Source organism: Falco naumanni, chromosome 12, assembly GCF_017639655.2.
Source record: "Falco naumanni isolate bFalNau1 chromosome 12, bFalNau1.pat, whole genome shotgun sequence".
Classification (NCBI taxonomy): Eukaryota; Metazoa; Chordata; class Aves; order Falconiformes; family Falconidae; genus Falco; species Falco naumanni.
In genome coordinates, this window is record NC_054065.1 from 22,205,350 (window position 1) to 22,221,825 (window position 16,476).

The 16,476-nt window shown below is 39.7% G+C and overlaps 1 protein-coding gene across 3 annotated transcripts in view; it reads right to left on the minus strand.

Annotated features, from left to right (window-relative positions):
- Window positions 1-3,596: 3,596 nt before the first annotated feature.
- Window positions 3,597-16,476, minus strand: part of LPGAT1 (lysophosphatidylglycerol acyltransferase 1) — a 67,160-nt gene continuing 54,280 nt past the window's right edge. For all 3 annotated transcript variants that reach the window (XM_040611764.1, XM_040611763.1, XM_040611765.1), the window contains 2 exons: window positions 13,750-13,856; window positions 3,597-9,464 (listed from right to left, as the gene is read on the minus strand). In XM_040611764.1, the coding sequence (XP_040467698.1) occupies window positions 9,313-9,464; window positions 13,750-13,856 (259 nt within the window). In that variant the 3' untranslated portion in view covers window positions 3,597-9,312. The remainder of the gene's footprint in view (window positions 9,465-13,749; window positions 13,857-16,476) is intronic.

Sequence of the window (16,476 nt, forward strand, 5' to 3'; positions counted from 1 at the left end):
TCTATTTCAGCTCTGTAATAAAATATTTAAGACAACAGTTTTGATTTCAAGACTTGAGGGATGGAGAACTGAGCACATACCCAAGGTGGAGCTTTCCCTGCCTTCCTCTTTCTGAACCTGGCTAGATTTTGCACTGAATTGCTGCATCTTAAATCTTTTCTTCCAGACTGCAGTCCATGACTGACAGCACCTGCTGAGTACTTGTACATAACAGAATTGTATTTTACTCACCTTTGGATAAACTAAGCAGACTAGACTTTATTCTTTCACTTAAATAAGTTTTTCCAGATTACCTTTATAACTTTAAATGGCTCTGTCTGGAGTCTTTTAGAGGGTGGGGTGGTATAGCTTCATGTGTGTGTGTGTAAGTTTATTCAACAGCTAATGCTAAAAATCAGTCTTGATCTAGATCCTTCTCTTAGCACGACTGAGAGACTTGTGTAAGGGGAACACAGTAGTAGGTGTTACAGCCAACCTTTGGAGACTGTCATCCCATTCATGTTCTGTCCACTTAGCAAATACTTAGCTGTCTGCAAAACATACTACTGTTCCGAATGCTGGCTAACAGCTTCAGTGTAAACATAAAACACATAGCACGCCTCACGAGTATCACCACAGGGCAATGGCTGGAGTAAGAAAACCCATCAGCTACAACTTTCAGTGACAATGGAATCAATACGCAGTATTGGAATAAACAGAAGCGGGAGGAAATTTAGTTGCCAAAAAATAATCCAGCAGTAGTTCATCGATGCTGTTTCAGCAACTATTACTGCAGGCTTGTGGGCAATTAGTTTTAGGACTCTACTGGTCTATTAAGATAATATTTATACTTACTTTTGTCATCAGTTTTGTCTAAGAAACTTCCTAGGAAAACAACCCCACCCTAATTATAGTATATGAGGTTCAGCTCTGAAGGCTCTTACAATTGTGTCTGTCACGCACAGGCCCCGTAAGCCATTGGCTGTGGTGTGACAGAGCAGAGCACAGCACGTAAAATGTTCCACTGCTTCTACCAGCTGTGAGGGAGTATTTACTCAAAGCAGCAGCAACCCCGTCTGCCCCGCCCCATGCCAAGCCATTGGGTCTGTTCTACAGATTTTATGTTTGGCATTTTCAATGCAGGAAAATCACCTTCTTGTCCAGTGGAGGGAGTGTTCCTTCTTGTTCAGAAGGATGCGTAACATCCTGTGCACTTCAAGATACAGGTGCAGGACAGCCCTTATCTACTCGGTCTAGCCTTCTACCCTTCACATACTTGCCGATGAGTTAAGATGCAATGTGTCGGCCTAAGAAAAACACAGGCATAAGGGAACACAACAAGAACAACCACAAAAGCATCTTCAGTGTTTTCAAAAGTGTGGAGTGAGAAGAATATCCAGCAGCTTCACCTTGGGAGAAAGCTCTGGCAGGCTGGGGGGTTCACAGTGCTGCTGTACCTATCACCACCTCCTCAGAAAAGGTGTGTGCAAGAAAAGAAGGAAACAGGCTTGCTGACTGGACGTGTTGGTGGTAGGTGCGGGTGTGACTGAAGTTACTGAGCAGGAGTGTTTAACGTTGTTGCATCTAAACCCAAAGTTCCAGCTTCTAACCCCCTGTGCGATGGAGTCTGCTGCTTCTGAGGGGAGAGCCAGTGGATTAAGGACAATGATTCTTCCCTAAAAAACAGGCAAAATTATGGGGCAAGGGAAAAGAAAAGAAGGCCCAAGGTGTGGCAGGCCGATGAGTTAAAGCGCCATAGCTCACTCAGAGCAGGGAGTGTGCAGTTTCACCAAAGACATGACAGCCAGGAGGAGCAGTGAGCAGCCAGCCACCCCTCGGAGGTGAGGAAAACCGTACTAAGGGGCTGGGCTGCATTCATTTCAACTCGCCAGCCAGCCATCTGTGCCTAGCCTAGAAACAAGGACACTCTGGGGAGGGAAAGGCTAGTTCATCAACTTTTCCATCTTGCAGAGCCATTTTGAGTCAATATGCAATATATGGTCTCACTAATGCTGCAGACCAAACTCCTACCACCCTCTGCTTTTACTGGGCATGATCTGCTCAAAGGGTCAGATCTGCCCATTTATTTATTTATAAGTATTTATTTACAATGGAAACTCATATGCAGACATCAGGTGCCAGTCTCTAAACTCTTTTCAGTGCCACTGTCTTCTGGGATCATTTATCTTCCTGATAGACATCTATTGTGGCTAGATGACCTTCCTTCTGCTTACTGTCAAACACACCCTTTACAAAGTGATGTGGAGTACTCAGTGACTTGTCCTCATAAATAACAAATCGGTAGAATAATATCATTTATGAAAATATTGTCCATTGTGAAACAGATCTGCAGAATTATACTAGTTAACTGCAAATGGAAAATTTTCTTTTCAAAAGCAATATAGTCTAAACTGACCTTTCCTAGTTTCTCTCCTTCAGATTCTCAAGTGAGATTACAAAGTATGAGCTATATTCTGTCATACTGTAGTTGGCTGCACTTGCCATCTCAAGTTTAGATCCGTCATTTTGTTTAGCAAAACCATTGTTGCTTTTTCCCAAGGCCATGCCCACAGGCCGTACTGACCTTAGCTTATTGCATAGGCCTCGAGTTTGATCTTACTTATACTTGTCACAATGTCCACGTTTTTGGACTTTCCCAAATTTTCCAAGGTAAACTTAAAAATCCAGTGAGCTCCTTGCCATCTTTAATACTCATAGATCAATTATCTGTTCTTGTCACCCTTTAATACTTGTGCAATAGCATCACTTACAAATTCTACAATTTTTTTTTTTTAAAGTAAAAACATAAGCAGCCTTTCTTCAGCTGCACTAGATGCTAGCACTAGCTGCTCTGAATTTCCTGATGTATCGCTTCTCCAACTTCATGGAGAAGTCTTAATCAAACCAACTGGCTAATTTGGTACAAAACCAGACTGACATTAGAAAGGACAACTGACTGAAGAGACCTCTTCCTTATTCCACAGAGAACCTAAGGACATACTGGAAGTTTAATATCTTTATATAGCTAGAATCTGTAAGTATTTAACAAGAAAGCCTTTTTTTCAGAAAGATACTGTGATCTTGGAAGGAAAGAAAAGGTGACCACAGCACGTAACACACCTGACCACCTTGTGGTGCCCGTTTTTGCCTACGCTTCAGACCCCCAGTCCGCTGCCAACCCCATTCTTACAGCTCTGCCCACTACACTGCTGCTTCTTCCAAAAGAAGCCACCCGTTTACAATCAGCCTGGAAGTTACGTACTCTCTCCCACGTGCCCACGGGCTAAGTGTGCTACGTTATGGTATAGCTGAAGCTCACAGCAGCTCTCAAAGAGGCAGGAGGAGGAGGAGGGAGAGAAATACCTGGAACTGGAACCGAACAGCAGCAGTTCCCCTGGGCCCTGAGCTAACCTGCGGCAAGCCTTTCAGTACATTTCACAGGGTGAATTTTTTCAATCAAGAAGGAACATTTCTTTGTAAACTGGAGTAAGCGCACGTTACATTCACGTAAGTTTTTTATTTGCTGCCTCAGCTGAAATTACTGATATTAAAATATGCAGAGCATCCTTTCAGAAAACTTCTGACCATGACCAGAAGAGTAAAAATACAAGATAGAGTCCTGAGAGATAAAAATTTATTTATATCTGATCAGCATGTCATGATATGGTCACAACTCATACAGCTGACATTCTCATAGCCAAAAGAGGGATGTCTTTTCTTTTTAAAAATACATTTTTCTTTCCGGCAGGAAGGATTTTTTTAAAACAAACATTTTGTACTAGGCAGGAATTAAAAACAATGGCTTTTTCAATATGACAACACGGCTGGTAAGCACTGGATCCCCCCCCAGTGTCTTAATATTCAGATTTCAAGTCTTCCCTCCCACTTTCTCCCTCCCACTCCCCGATTCCCCTCACCCCTCACAGAAAAACACCACACAGACAAACCAAGACAAAACCCAGAAGGGAAACCAAGAGGTAGACATAACTACAACCATGGTGCTGTTTTGGAAATTGTGCAAGATGTCTTACTATGCTCCAAGGAGTTCTTTTTTTCTTTGTTATATATTGCAATATTACGCACCAGCAGTTAACATGAAAGGCAACACGGAGCTAAAGAGCTATCGCTAGCGAGAGATGCCAGGGCCACAGAATGACGGGCGCACTGTTCCACTTGATATTGCTTTGCCTAGCTGAAGTTGTTTAAAAACAGACCACTCTGTTCAAAAATATACGTATCTACAAAATGACTACAGCCTTGATCGCAAAAGGTTTGCATTCACATCTTTCTAGGATGGCGGCAATCCGGGGTCGATGGCCCGGGTTCTGCCCGTGGCATGCCCTCGGCCCTGACACTTCAGGAGACTCATTGCTAAGCAGTGACCTGCAGAGAAACTGCAGCCTGAGCACCAGCAGTTTCCAGCGGGTGCTGGAGGGAGCAAGTGCTGCAGAAGCTACTTTCCCCCTTCCTCCCTACTGCTTCGCTCCTCCCCGTACCACTTCTGGCATAGAAACGTTAGTTTCTGTGCCTTTCCTCATGAACACTCCAATAAGCAATGTTATCTATCACAAATTAACACTGCAGCTGTATCACGAAACAAAGCATTATTTCACTATTAGTTGTGTCTATGGTAAGCACAATAGAGATTGTGTATCTAATAGATATAAGCACGATAAATACAACCATCAAAGAAAAAACATCTCATCTATTAAGGATTAGAAGCACATTAAATAATCCTGAAAAAAACCAAACAGCTTTATTTTTGCCACACACCAAAAAAAAAAATAAAAAAAATGGGGAAAGACACCTAATAACCTCTGTAGAGAAATGCTGCTTCTGGTTTCTGTGTACATTTCTGAAAGATATCTTGGGTGCTGGAAAGATCTGATTAAAAAAAATCCAATGAGAACAAATTCAATAAGAGAATTCCAAACACAACCAGCCCTTTGCAAAATCACAAAAGGCTTCTGCATCCATTTTATCACACAAACCAAAAATGCAGGTAACACAGAAGGAAAGGAGAGAATCGGAGGTGAAAATAACTGGTATCAAGAAAACCAATTTTTGTCATACAGAATGAACACCATTGTAGAGTAATTTTAAGGAACTTTAATAGGACAGTTGTTCAATGAATAATTACCTCATCCAATTTTAAAATAAAAGGTTTAATTTTAAAATGCATAGAATCCTTTTAAAGATTTGTTTTGTATCACAGCCAGGTAGTCTACAGTTTTCACAGAAAAAAAAAAAAAAGCTGCTCTGAAGTGTTCATAATGTATGCCGACATTTTAAACCAGAGAACGGTTTCAATTTTGCTCTTCCAATTGTTGTTCTTTTTAAAAAAGTGTAAAAACTATCAAATACGCAATTTTGAAAAATAACCTTTTATTTCATATGGCTCCATTATTTCCAAACGATACAGTCCCCAGATGTGTAATTATTTTGTGTGACTGTATCAGATCACCACAAAATCTCCAGCTGCCTATCAGGAGAACGCACCCAACCCCGGACTCATGATTTGGAAATCCCAGTTTGAAGTACCTTTGGTCCCAAAATTTTATGTCAAGGCAAAGCGGAGCAGTTGAGTCCTGTCACACACAGTGATCGGTATCTGTATTATCTTGTACAAACAGGTGAAAAAAGTGAACAGCACTTTACGGCAGTGTCAGACAAAAAAAGTTACATCATTTGCAAAACAATTGAACAATGAACAGTACCACAGTGATCATTGTATTTTTACTGCAATAAGATGCATCTTCTTTTGATGCTGGGGCTGCAGGAGTGAGAAGGAAGCTTGTAATTTTCCAGCATGCAGGTTAAGCTGAAATAGTGCTTTTCAAAATCTGGTGAGAGCAGCTTAAAAAAAAAAAAATCCCTCCTGCAAGAGACATCGTTACTGCAATACTTGATAGAACCGTATGTAGAATACACGAGAACCTGTAAGGAAAGCGCGCTCACCAACGGGCACTGAAGAAAACGCTGCTCGTTGTGAAGGAGCAGACACTCCTCATGTCATGGGCTTTGAAGAGCAGCAACGCTATACCATTAGGACTTACATCGACTCAAAATGTAACAACTTGTTTATGAACAATTAAACATAGAAACGTACAGATGTTTTGTGTGCAACCCTGGCAGAGAACCATCTTTATTCACAATAGGCTTAAATCGCTGTGTTCTCACTTCTGTGTGCAACAGCATTTTTTCTGTGAATTTTTCATTCTTTAACACTTTATACATTCTTCCATTATATTTCCCCCTAATATAAAGTCAAACATACATTAATTAACCATTTTGTGATCAAATGTAGGCTTCATTAACACCGTTTTCTACCAAATGCATTTTGAATGCTTCAGAAGAGGAAGCCCATGGATGGCTCAGCAAAATGCCCACTACATCTGTGACACGAGCCAACTGCCAGAAGGTAGGACTGAACTGCGACCGACAGGAACTGATGTTTTACACACTTGCCTGCTAAGCTCCAAACAGTCTTGACCAATAACGGTATTATTAGCACAGAATCTCCTCTATGTTGTATCCATTTTGTGCTTTTCCCTTAATAGAAAAACTTCTTTTATCCAATTTATTCTCTTTCATGAAGCAGCATCCAAGTTCATGCCGGGAGGGTACTTTGGAGTTTCCTGACAATGGTTTCATTCCACTGTCATCTACAGCAACTCAGCCGTAAGGAGACACAACGCCAGGCACTCTTCACATTTTCCAGTGCAGGCAGGAAAGAAGCCCAAGACCTAATACTACTTACTCACCTATCGAAACAACAATCAGTGCTTGAAAACAAATGGCTCACGATAGTAAAAGAACTACAGAGGAATAAACTGAAAATGAACAGGACCAGATAAATCAAATGATTATCTGAAACATTATTGCGCATTACTAATTTCTTTAGGCAGCATGTGAACACTCACTATTGACTGCAATCCACTGGAAAAAAAAATACTGCATTTGAAAAAACAGTGTGCTCTTACACGGAGTTCACAGGGTCTATAAAGAACAATCTCCTGATGTGAGCTACTGCTGTGCAATCTGCTTATATAAACTTCCCTTTTTATATCACTCCAGTCTGTCCTAGCTCAAAATAAAACCAGCTGTACTATGGGCATCTCTGGGGTTCTGATCAAACCACCTAGTAGAGGACAGAAATAAGTAGCTTGCCATCTGCAATTTGCAGTGTTGAGAGTCCATTTACGCCCACATGCAGCACACATAACCACTTTTGGTAACGGCGCTGAGCTGTCCCAACACCCTCCTGTAAAATGGCAGATTAAATACATTCATTCCATCAGCTGTACTTTAGCAAGAGCAACAGGAAAAAAAAAATACTCCCAAGACTGCCTCCCTTTCAGGGCATACCTTTCTTTAAACTGATTTTACATTATACCAGAATTCAGGTGCGGTGTGTGACTGGGTGTAAAGAGTTGGGATTTGGAAACGGTGTCTTATTGAAAACATGAAGCTGTAGGCAAACACTGCCCTTTCCCTGGCAGCTGCAGTGATTCTTCCCAGTCAATGAGGGGACTCGGTTCAGGGGAACTTACTATGGGGTATCATTTTGCAACCATCCCCACTGAGCTACCTTAGGATAAAACTACTGCTTTAGGGGAGGCAGGGGCGGCATATTTGACCAGGTATTTTTCCATTAAGCCAGGGAAATTGGCATTGCTTTGTATTTTAGTATGCTCTCAGCTCCCCCTGCAAAAGGAACACGGGCTAGCTTTTATATTCTGCACACCACCCACTGTGATTCATGTGGCAGAAGCGGGAGAGCAGGGGGATCAATACTGCTAACTCAGAGCCAAAACTACTGAGGGCTTACTTTGTTCTCAGTAAAATTACTCTGTAAAAGGCAGTGTGCCAACATTTGAAGTTCTGGCTATCCTGCTTGTATTTAGAGAGATTAGTTTTATTTTAGGAACAGCTCTCTCAAATCTGTATATAATCACATGAACATAATGCCAACTAGACCTGCCAGAAGTACGGCCATACATCATAGGCATCCTTTCAAAAGCATCCTAACGTGTCTTCTGTTCCAGTTTGCCCTTCAATTCAACTCATCTTTCTTCCAGTAAGATTTCAGCACAGTGGTGAGCTAATTAATACTGCCCTCCATGTAGTTACTTGGAGTATTTACCTTTTTTTTTTTTTTGCAGTAGTATCTTCCTATGGATTTATGATAGCAATTATACCTATTTTTAATTTTTAAAAAACTAGTTTTTCTTCTATTACTCCTTAGCAAAACATTAAGATGATTGGCATTGAATTATTTAAACTCTCCCACAAGTATATTTAGCGCGGTTGCAACTAGCGGGGAGAAAAAGGCCTCTATAAACCACTCAAAGGTCACCTTGGTTGGACTGCAGTATACAAAATACAAAGGTGGCTAAAAATCACCAGCAGCACCAGCAGACCTTCAGAAACAGCTAGAATTGCTCTGCCTTCCAACGCGTGACAAATAAAGGTTTCCTCTATTCCCGAAGTTTTATGCCTTTCCTTCACTGTATTTTCACCTTTAAAAGTGCATTTTCAAAACTGATAATGATCATTAAGATGCATTCTGAACAAAAAGGGAAAATTAACCAAGTGACTTTGTATTTTCCAAGTTTTCTCATAATATGAGATACTGGTAGCACATGGAATTCAGGGAGCTGGTGGTAAGACCACAGCAGGGATGGGCTGATTCATCAAATGTGGATAGCTTTTAATCACACGCTGCTGCTGCAATGCTTTTTTGAGGACTGGATCCTCACAAAACACACTTGACGCTGGATCTTATTTGGGTCTTGGTTTTAGATCAATGTGTCTAATACAACAACTGCTGACTGCGTAGCCACAAAGATACCACCACCAGCTCTGCTGAGTATCTTTGACTCCAGCACAATGAGTTGCAATAAAGTACAAGTTGTGCAAATGAGGAATCTCTACCACACCAATGCTGTACAGACTACTGAAGAGACAAGTTGCTGAATTTTCTGAGCTCTAACTACAATGCCAAGAAATACTTGCGGTGACAGAGCTTTCTTGTCACAGACATTCTTCTACGGTGGTTGTACAATTGCACCTTTTGTCCAAATGCTGAATTTGCTTAAGTGTGGGTGAGAGTATACATTTTCAAAAATACAGACAATTCTTAAAATAATACATCATCAGGTCACTACGTTACTGATCTTCACTTTTAGTGGAGCTTAAAATTCCCCAAAGAGAGGCAAGAGTCTGTCCAGTATTTTCCTTTACTCTTGAATATTCACATTTGCACATACAACATGATACTCATTTGCAAGAGCCTGGATTCCCACTGTGTCCTCAGGTCCCATTCCACTTTTAAAATAGGCAATGATAAAAATACTGAAAGATACAGTACCACATACCGCCTGACAAAAATGCAAGTGATTGTATGCCAACTAGCCACAGGTTACTGAGGGTCATCTCCCGAGAAATAGCTTTTGTTTGACCCTGCAGTGGAGGAAAAGCTCCTAAAAGAGAAAAGAAAATGCATTTAATGCTTCTGAAGCAGGAACGATAGCCTAACGCACGATTCCTTACCATCACTGTTTGTCCCATGCCCACAAACAATTAGTTGGTTACTTCTGTGCTATTTAAACTTTCAAAAAATTCTCCAGCAGTATCAGTTACCTTCAAGAAAATATAAAAAAAATCCAAACAAAAGCCCTTATAATTATTAAGAATAATTTTCATTTCATTCCTTAAAAGCAGCTGTCCTCACTGTAGTCAACTTTTGCAGGGAGAACCAACTGTCAAGTAAGTTTTCTGTGTAATTTTTGAAATTTTAGTAGCATCTGTATGATAAAATTGAATGGATTCCATATTAAACTTCACAGTTGCTTGGTAATGGTTTTCTATACCGTGAAGCAGCAACACACATATATTCTCAAGGTTCCTCTTGAAAATATAAATATACACACATTTATTTTTTTTTTTAAACAACAGTTTCCTTATGTTGTTTGAACATTCATTGGCCAGCCAGTCATATAGCCTCAGGAAGCATTGTGATTTGCCACACAGTTTTCCAGAAAGATTTTACTGAAACGCCTGTTTAGACAAGAGACTGGCAGGAGATAACAGCTGACAATTAAAAAAGTTCACTTTTTCCTATTTTGACATTTTCTGACCTACAACACTAAATTAAATGTATCTTGTGAATGCATCAGTTTTATGATAAGCAAATTGTTTGCATATATTTACATCAGCATACTAAATAATTTGCGTTAAATTTTACTGAGATGCACAAAGCTTAAACGATACGAACCACTTTTGTTGTTGTTAATCCTGAACAGTGGATATAAAAACTCTAAAGATACCAGAGATGATGTACTTGCTGCAGCATTATGGAATCACAGCTACTCATACAAGAACAAGAGATGAATGATTCAAAGAGTAACAATATAGCAGTGTCAATTTTTAATCTTAAAACCCACACAATTTAGGCAATTAGATACCATCAGCAACTGATCTCCACACTTCATATTTGCAATCACTGGAGGAATTGCACAAGCATTTAAGACAAAGCCTTTTTTCCTGTATGAATGCTCTTAAATTAAAAAAAAACAAAAAAACAACACCAAACCCAAATGCAACTTTAAAAAAACCCAAACAACCAAACCCTAAAAAACCCCTTGATAAGTCCCATCCTCCTTTCCCCATATGCATTTTCACACATGGGCAGATTTGCAGCACCATTTATTCCCCAGTAATTCTCACTGCTAAGCTTCCATTTGTCTGCTCTACACTACACTTGTTCTTCCATGGCCCATTTGGTTTTCTGTACCAACACTGCCCTTTGGTTTAAATAACTTCCTTTTTTCCTTGGTACAGATAGCAACTGTCTCTCCCCCACCCCAACTCATATCTTTCAGGGAAAACAATCCTTTACTTCCCTAGCTGACACAAGCCAAGCACTTTTAGCTGTCCTTCACAGGAACAACTCCTTCCCCTTAATCACCTTAGCACCTGTTATCTGTCCCTCTTCCCAGTTCAGCTGGTGTTTCTTGAACTGGGATGATGGACCTGAACACAGAATTTCCAGATGAGGTTTCAGATTTGATACAAAGAAAAGTATTTCCACAGCACTAGTGAAAACCCTCTTCTGTTGCCCCGTACGATGACATGGCTTACTTTCTTAGTGACATCACCAGCTGGCTTACGATCAGAGTGAATGAGGAGCATGACGACTTCAGTATAAAATTACTTATTTCCAGCTGATAAGCTCCTAGTTTACAGTTTGGGGTTGTTTTTTTTTTAAATAGTCTCCATGTGCTTTTGTCCTGCTGAATGTAATCATTTGTGTTACTGCAGTGTTCAAGGTTATCTTGCTGAAGACTTCAGAGAAATCATGAACTTGCCAACATGAGCTTTTTACTAGCTGCTAAAATAGGAGTCTGTACTGCTTATTCATACAGATATTAACTGTAAATGGTTTAAATTTTATAAATGAAATGTGTAAACTGCACCTGTAAGAAAGGATGGGACAGTTTCATATTCAGATTTTAGGGAGATACTTTTCTTTTTAAGAGGTCTAATATTACAGGTTTTTCCCAGATCAATTAAAGTTCTTAACACTTAGGAATACAGCAAAAAGGAAAAAGGTGTCTTAGGCTTTGTTTCTTCCTCTTCCCAAACAAAAATATGCCAAAAGATTGTATTCCTACCAATGACGTTGCCAATGCAACTTTTAACTTTTGAACTTTTAACCTATCATTTTAACATATCATAACTTTTCACATATTGTGTTACTCTAGCTTTGTGAAGTGAGACAAGTTCCTAAGTAGCGTGTATTTTAAAAAAAGCCACAAACCAACCCACAAAACTAAAAAACCCCATAAAAATCAAAATGCTGAGACAGCCCTAAGTCTTAAAACCCCACCAACTTGAGGCAACGTAACATGTCAATACAAAGCTCACTCTTGAGCACCTTCAGTGATTCCCCTCACGTTAGGCCTCAGGACTTTTCCAGGGGCGTTCCAAAAACTGTAACACCATTTCTGCAGTAAGCCAACAAAAGCAACGCCAGCAAGATCTCAACCGGCATAAATGGTGGTAGCTTTAAATTGTGCTAATTTATGCCTAGTAAGGCACATGCCTATGTCATAGCATTTACATTTAAAACATCTTATTAATTCATACTGATTACACTGGCAAATTATAAACAATTATCCTATTTTGGAAGCACATTTCTGTGAACAAATCTGATTATTTTCATTATGCTCTCTGAAATTCTGGACTAGTTAGATTTTTTGGGTATGACTTATTTTAATAGTATTTGTGTAATAATGTCTCAATAACAAGAATTCTTTACCTCCTATAGACTACACTTGCAGTTTTAAACAGATTCACAAAGTTATTTGGCTAATGAAGTCCACTATACACATTTGGATGTGATACATACAGCAGGGTCTGACTTTTGCCATCAACGATGGCAGAGTGACAGCCGTATTTCATAAAACAAAATACATCTTTGGGTTGTTAAAGAAGTCTGTTAATCTTTTTAAGAACTACAAACGATAAATTAAGCACTCACAATCAAATCAAAGCAGTGTTTGCAATAAATCATCTAATAGAAGTAGTGTCTTTGTTAAACATAGCCACTCTGGAATATTAACCTCAGTTGGTTTGGGTGACGGAATATCCCCCGTCCCCCCTCAACAACTGTGATACTTGTTAATGAAGAGATTATTTTTCTTCAGAGACAAATTGCATCATTTCTGGAGTCTTCCTACTCAGTCTGTTTGATAAACTTCCTTTCCTGTACATTGAAATAAAACTATCTTTTCCTGTCTTGATTTTCTTTTTTAGGTTGATGAATTCTTCCATTTCGTATTCTGACACACGCCCACACCCCCCTGCTGGAGGGCACATAGTTCAGGATCAACTGGATGGGGAAAAAATGCCTTGAGGAAACACTTCTCCAGCTATAGTTTCAAAGTATTTACCTGGTATTTTAAATCACATCCTTGCCAGTATCCCTTTGGTAATGTTATTAATGCCCAAGTTTATTTAGATTCCTCTGATCCATTAACATAGAAAGTGTATCACGATAGAAGCGATCCTCAGTACCTCGCAGCAAGGGGGCCAGCACAGGGCTGCAGGTCAAGACTCCAGAGACTTTCTGCTGTGTAATTCTTACAGATCCTTCCAATCATAGCACATCTCTGTTTCACTTAGCAGGAAACAGAAGAGGACTATGGTTTTGGATTAGGCCTGCAGACTACTTACGTCAGTTTTCTCTAACAGTGCAAGTGCCAGAGGAACATGCTAAACAGCCACACTAAGCAGATAAAATAACCTGCCGTAACAGTCTTACTTAATCCCTTTTAGTCAAGAACTTGCTCATTCGAAACCCTGAAGGTTTTATATCGTCTCCAAACTTAACGTAAGCTCTGAATACTATTACTATGTATGCAAATGTTCACTACCTCTTTGCATCTTGCTGAATTATTCCACTCAATTAAAGCCCATGGCAGCAAGTTTCACAGCTGAACTGTATGTTATTGCAGAAAAAAGGAGGATTTCCTTAGATCTGTTTTGAATGTGCCAGCTTCCAAACACTACCCCATTCTAACGTTATCTGAGTAATTTACCTTTCCTAGATAATTTTTATCATACTTTGCCACATAAAAAGCAGTACTAATTATATCTACCACATTTGTGTGAAGAATGCACACATGTTCTTCAAGCATCTTGAGATCCTTGCAAGAAAAGACATTAACAAAGCACAGTTCTCTTTGCCAGATATCATCCTACCTGTTTCATAGAAATGTGTCAAGAGATCCTCCTTTTCAATGAACCGTTGATATAACCAGTGTGTAAGAGCTTCAGGCTCTGCCGGTACATCTTTAACTGGAAAAATCCTACCAAAGAAACAAACATAAATTAAACCTAGGAAATGCATTCTGTATGCGAAGCACAAACTCCCCTTCTGCAACAGCCCACCTCTAAACACAGAAGGTGATTCTGGTATAAACCTAACTGCATGGTTCATTCTCACTCCAATTCACGGATAACATAGGTATTAAGGATATGAAACACCAGGTTGCCAGCCAGATGCACAGAGAAGACATTGGCATTATTAACTTCTAGCAAATGCTGTGCTGCAACATTTGATAAAGCTACCAAGTTGCTGGAGTTTTTTTTAGATAGAATACCACCACACTATATTGCTATCCTTGAAAAAAACCACCACAACCCAAACCAAGCAGCAATGAAGTTCACACACTGAAACAGAATGAAATAAAGAACTGGGAAGGTTCATCCACAGTTTTGAAGAAGCAGCTCTTCAACAGGCAGAACCCACACAACATCACTAAATACCAATAGCTCTTCTGTATCCCAGAAAATATGTCCTCTGGGCTTTTCAAAGGATGCCAGCATCTTTGTCTGAAATTTCTAAGGCAGGTTTTATGCTGAAAACCGACCATGTAAGGAAGTGTACTCAAATACTGCTGCTATATTATAAAAACTCCACTGGAAGAATTACCGTTTTGGTACTTCCACAGTGAATACCAGATCTACTTAGAAAATCCAGGGCAGAATTCACCGAGATACATGCATACAGAAACCCCCAAAATGACCCACCGAACCCTAGTAGATTTTTTTTTTTTCAAAAAAGAATTTCAAGTCTTACAGTAACTGTGAAATCTGCTCAGTAGACCCTAAGTGCCTTTTGATGTATACAAGAACTTATATATCCACTACATTTCACTGGAAGGCCAGCGCAGAAGAGATCTGTGTATCAGGCTAGCCTGAAATAGTCATACTCTGAAACATAAAGACCTGTAAGTTTCTCTTTTCAGGTGAGCTCCCATTTACCCTGTCATCTACGCCATGCTTCTATTTTCATGACTGGATTTTTCATTTCATTTTCAACACAGTCTTGACTGACTCTACTGAAAAGAATCTGAAGTAACACCACAATCACGTGGGCAGTGTCTGAACAGACACAGGAATGTCAAACTGCAGAAGATGCTCGTGAAGAATGCTTTTGCTGCTGTTACTGTTTTCAACATCTTTGCTTGCTTTGTTGCCAAGTCATTTGTACCTCTTCCTTTCAGGTTGATGCATGGGAAAATAAGCTCTAAGTGGAGAAGAAAAGCAGCAAAGCATTGCTCTAGTAAGCGAATTAAAAATAACGGTGCTTTGGTATACAGAGATAACTTCAGTGTCAGGAGATGAACAATTTTATTTATCAACTGTGACATCAACATGAACTCAGACATCACTGTAGTCTTTGTAGCAATTCTACCTACATCTTTCTCACGCTCTGGAGTTCTCTAGCAAAACCAGTCTCAGTAACCAGAAATCAGCAACTATTAACTCACATAAAATACAGTTTGAAGAAAAGTCTTTGGCCAAAGACAGATACTATGAAATAGTTGGTGGTCCAGTAAATATCTCAGGTCCTCAGTGTGCATACCAAGAACAATGACAGGTAATAAAGAACTATTTTATCTTGAAACACAGACGTTTTACAGCGCATTAAAATTAAATCATGTAGAGGCAAGTAAAAAGCACACCCACAGAGAAAGGACCATCTTTGTTGAGCGTATAACACTAAGAAAGACTTACTCTCTGTCCCCAAACACAACCGAGCTGCCAAAGCTATTTATACTCTCTTCTGCCTATCTGCTGTGAAGAGATAAAAAGACTCAGCAACTGAATATTGTGTTTCACGGTATATTTTTGAAGGACAGATGCTTGCTTACGCAAGTCTGAAGATGGTTCAGAACCACCAGAACGTGTGTGGACTCAGGACAGTGGTCTAGGATTGCCCGGCTTCATACGCCGTTTCCATCGTAAACTGGAGATATTCTTCACCTCCACTTTCACTTCTCCGTTACCGAACGGGTAACAACTCTACAGCTCAATAACCTAGCTAAGCCTGGTATTTTTCCAGAGATGCACCTCCTGGTCTGAAAACATTATTACAAGATCTTACAAGATGCTCATTAGAAATAATTTACAAGCTGGCACTTTAATGGAGTAGCAAAGTAGTGTGATACCAATATTGTGAGAGACTAATGGAATGCAGCACGCCACCTTCTTGCTTGAATCCATCCAGGCTTTTGTATGAATCAATACAGTACCAGAACACTTGAACTTCTGGATATAAACTCTGTTTCTTAGAAGTTTAAAAAGCAATCACTGTTACAACTAGTTTGAATGAATATTAGTGCAGAGTGGAAAACAACTGGTTTTCCAATAATGCTACACTGGCTGTCACAATTTAGCAATGGTAAGCACGAGTGTATTTAGAAGCATTTACAAATATATTTTTAGATTTTCCAGAGCTATTTTTACAAGTGGAACATTCTTACTAATGACTGAGCTAAATCAGAGATGAAATGTTTAAAAAACCCCTTAAACTCTGGAAACAAGCCCTTCCTGTAGCAGAAAAGGTGAAGCTAAACTCCCCAGTATTTATACTAAACATACTGCCAGTATCATTGTTCTCTGTCCATCAGATGGTTCAGT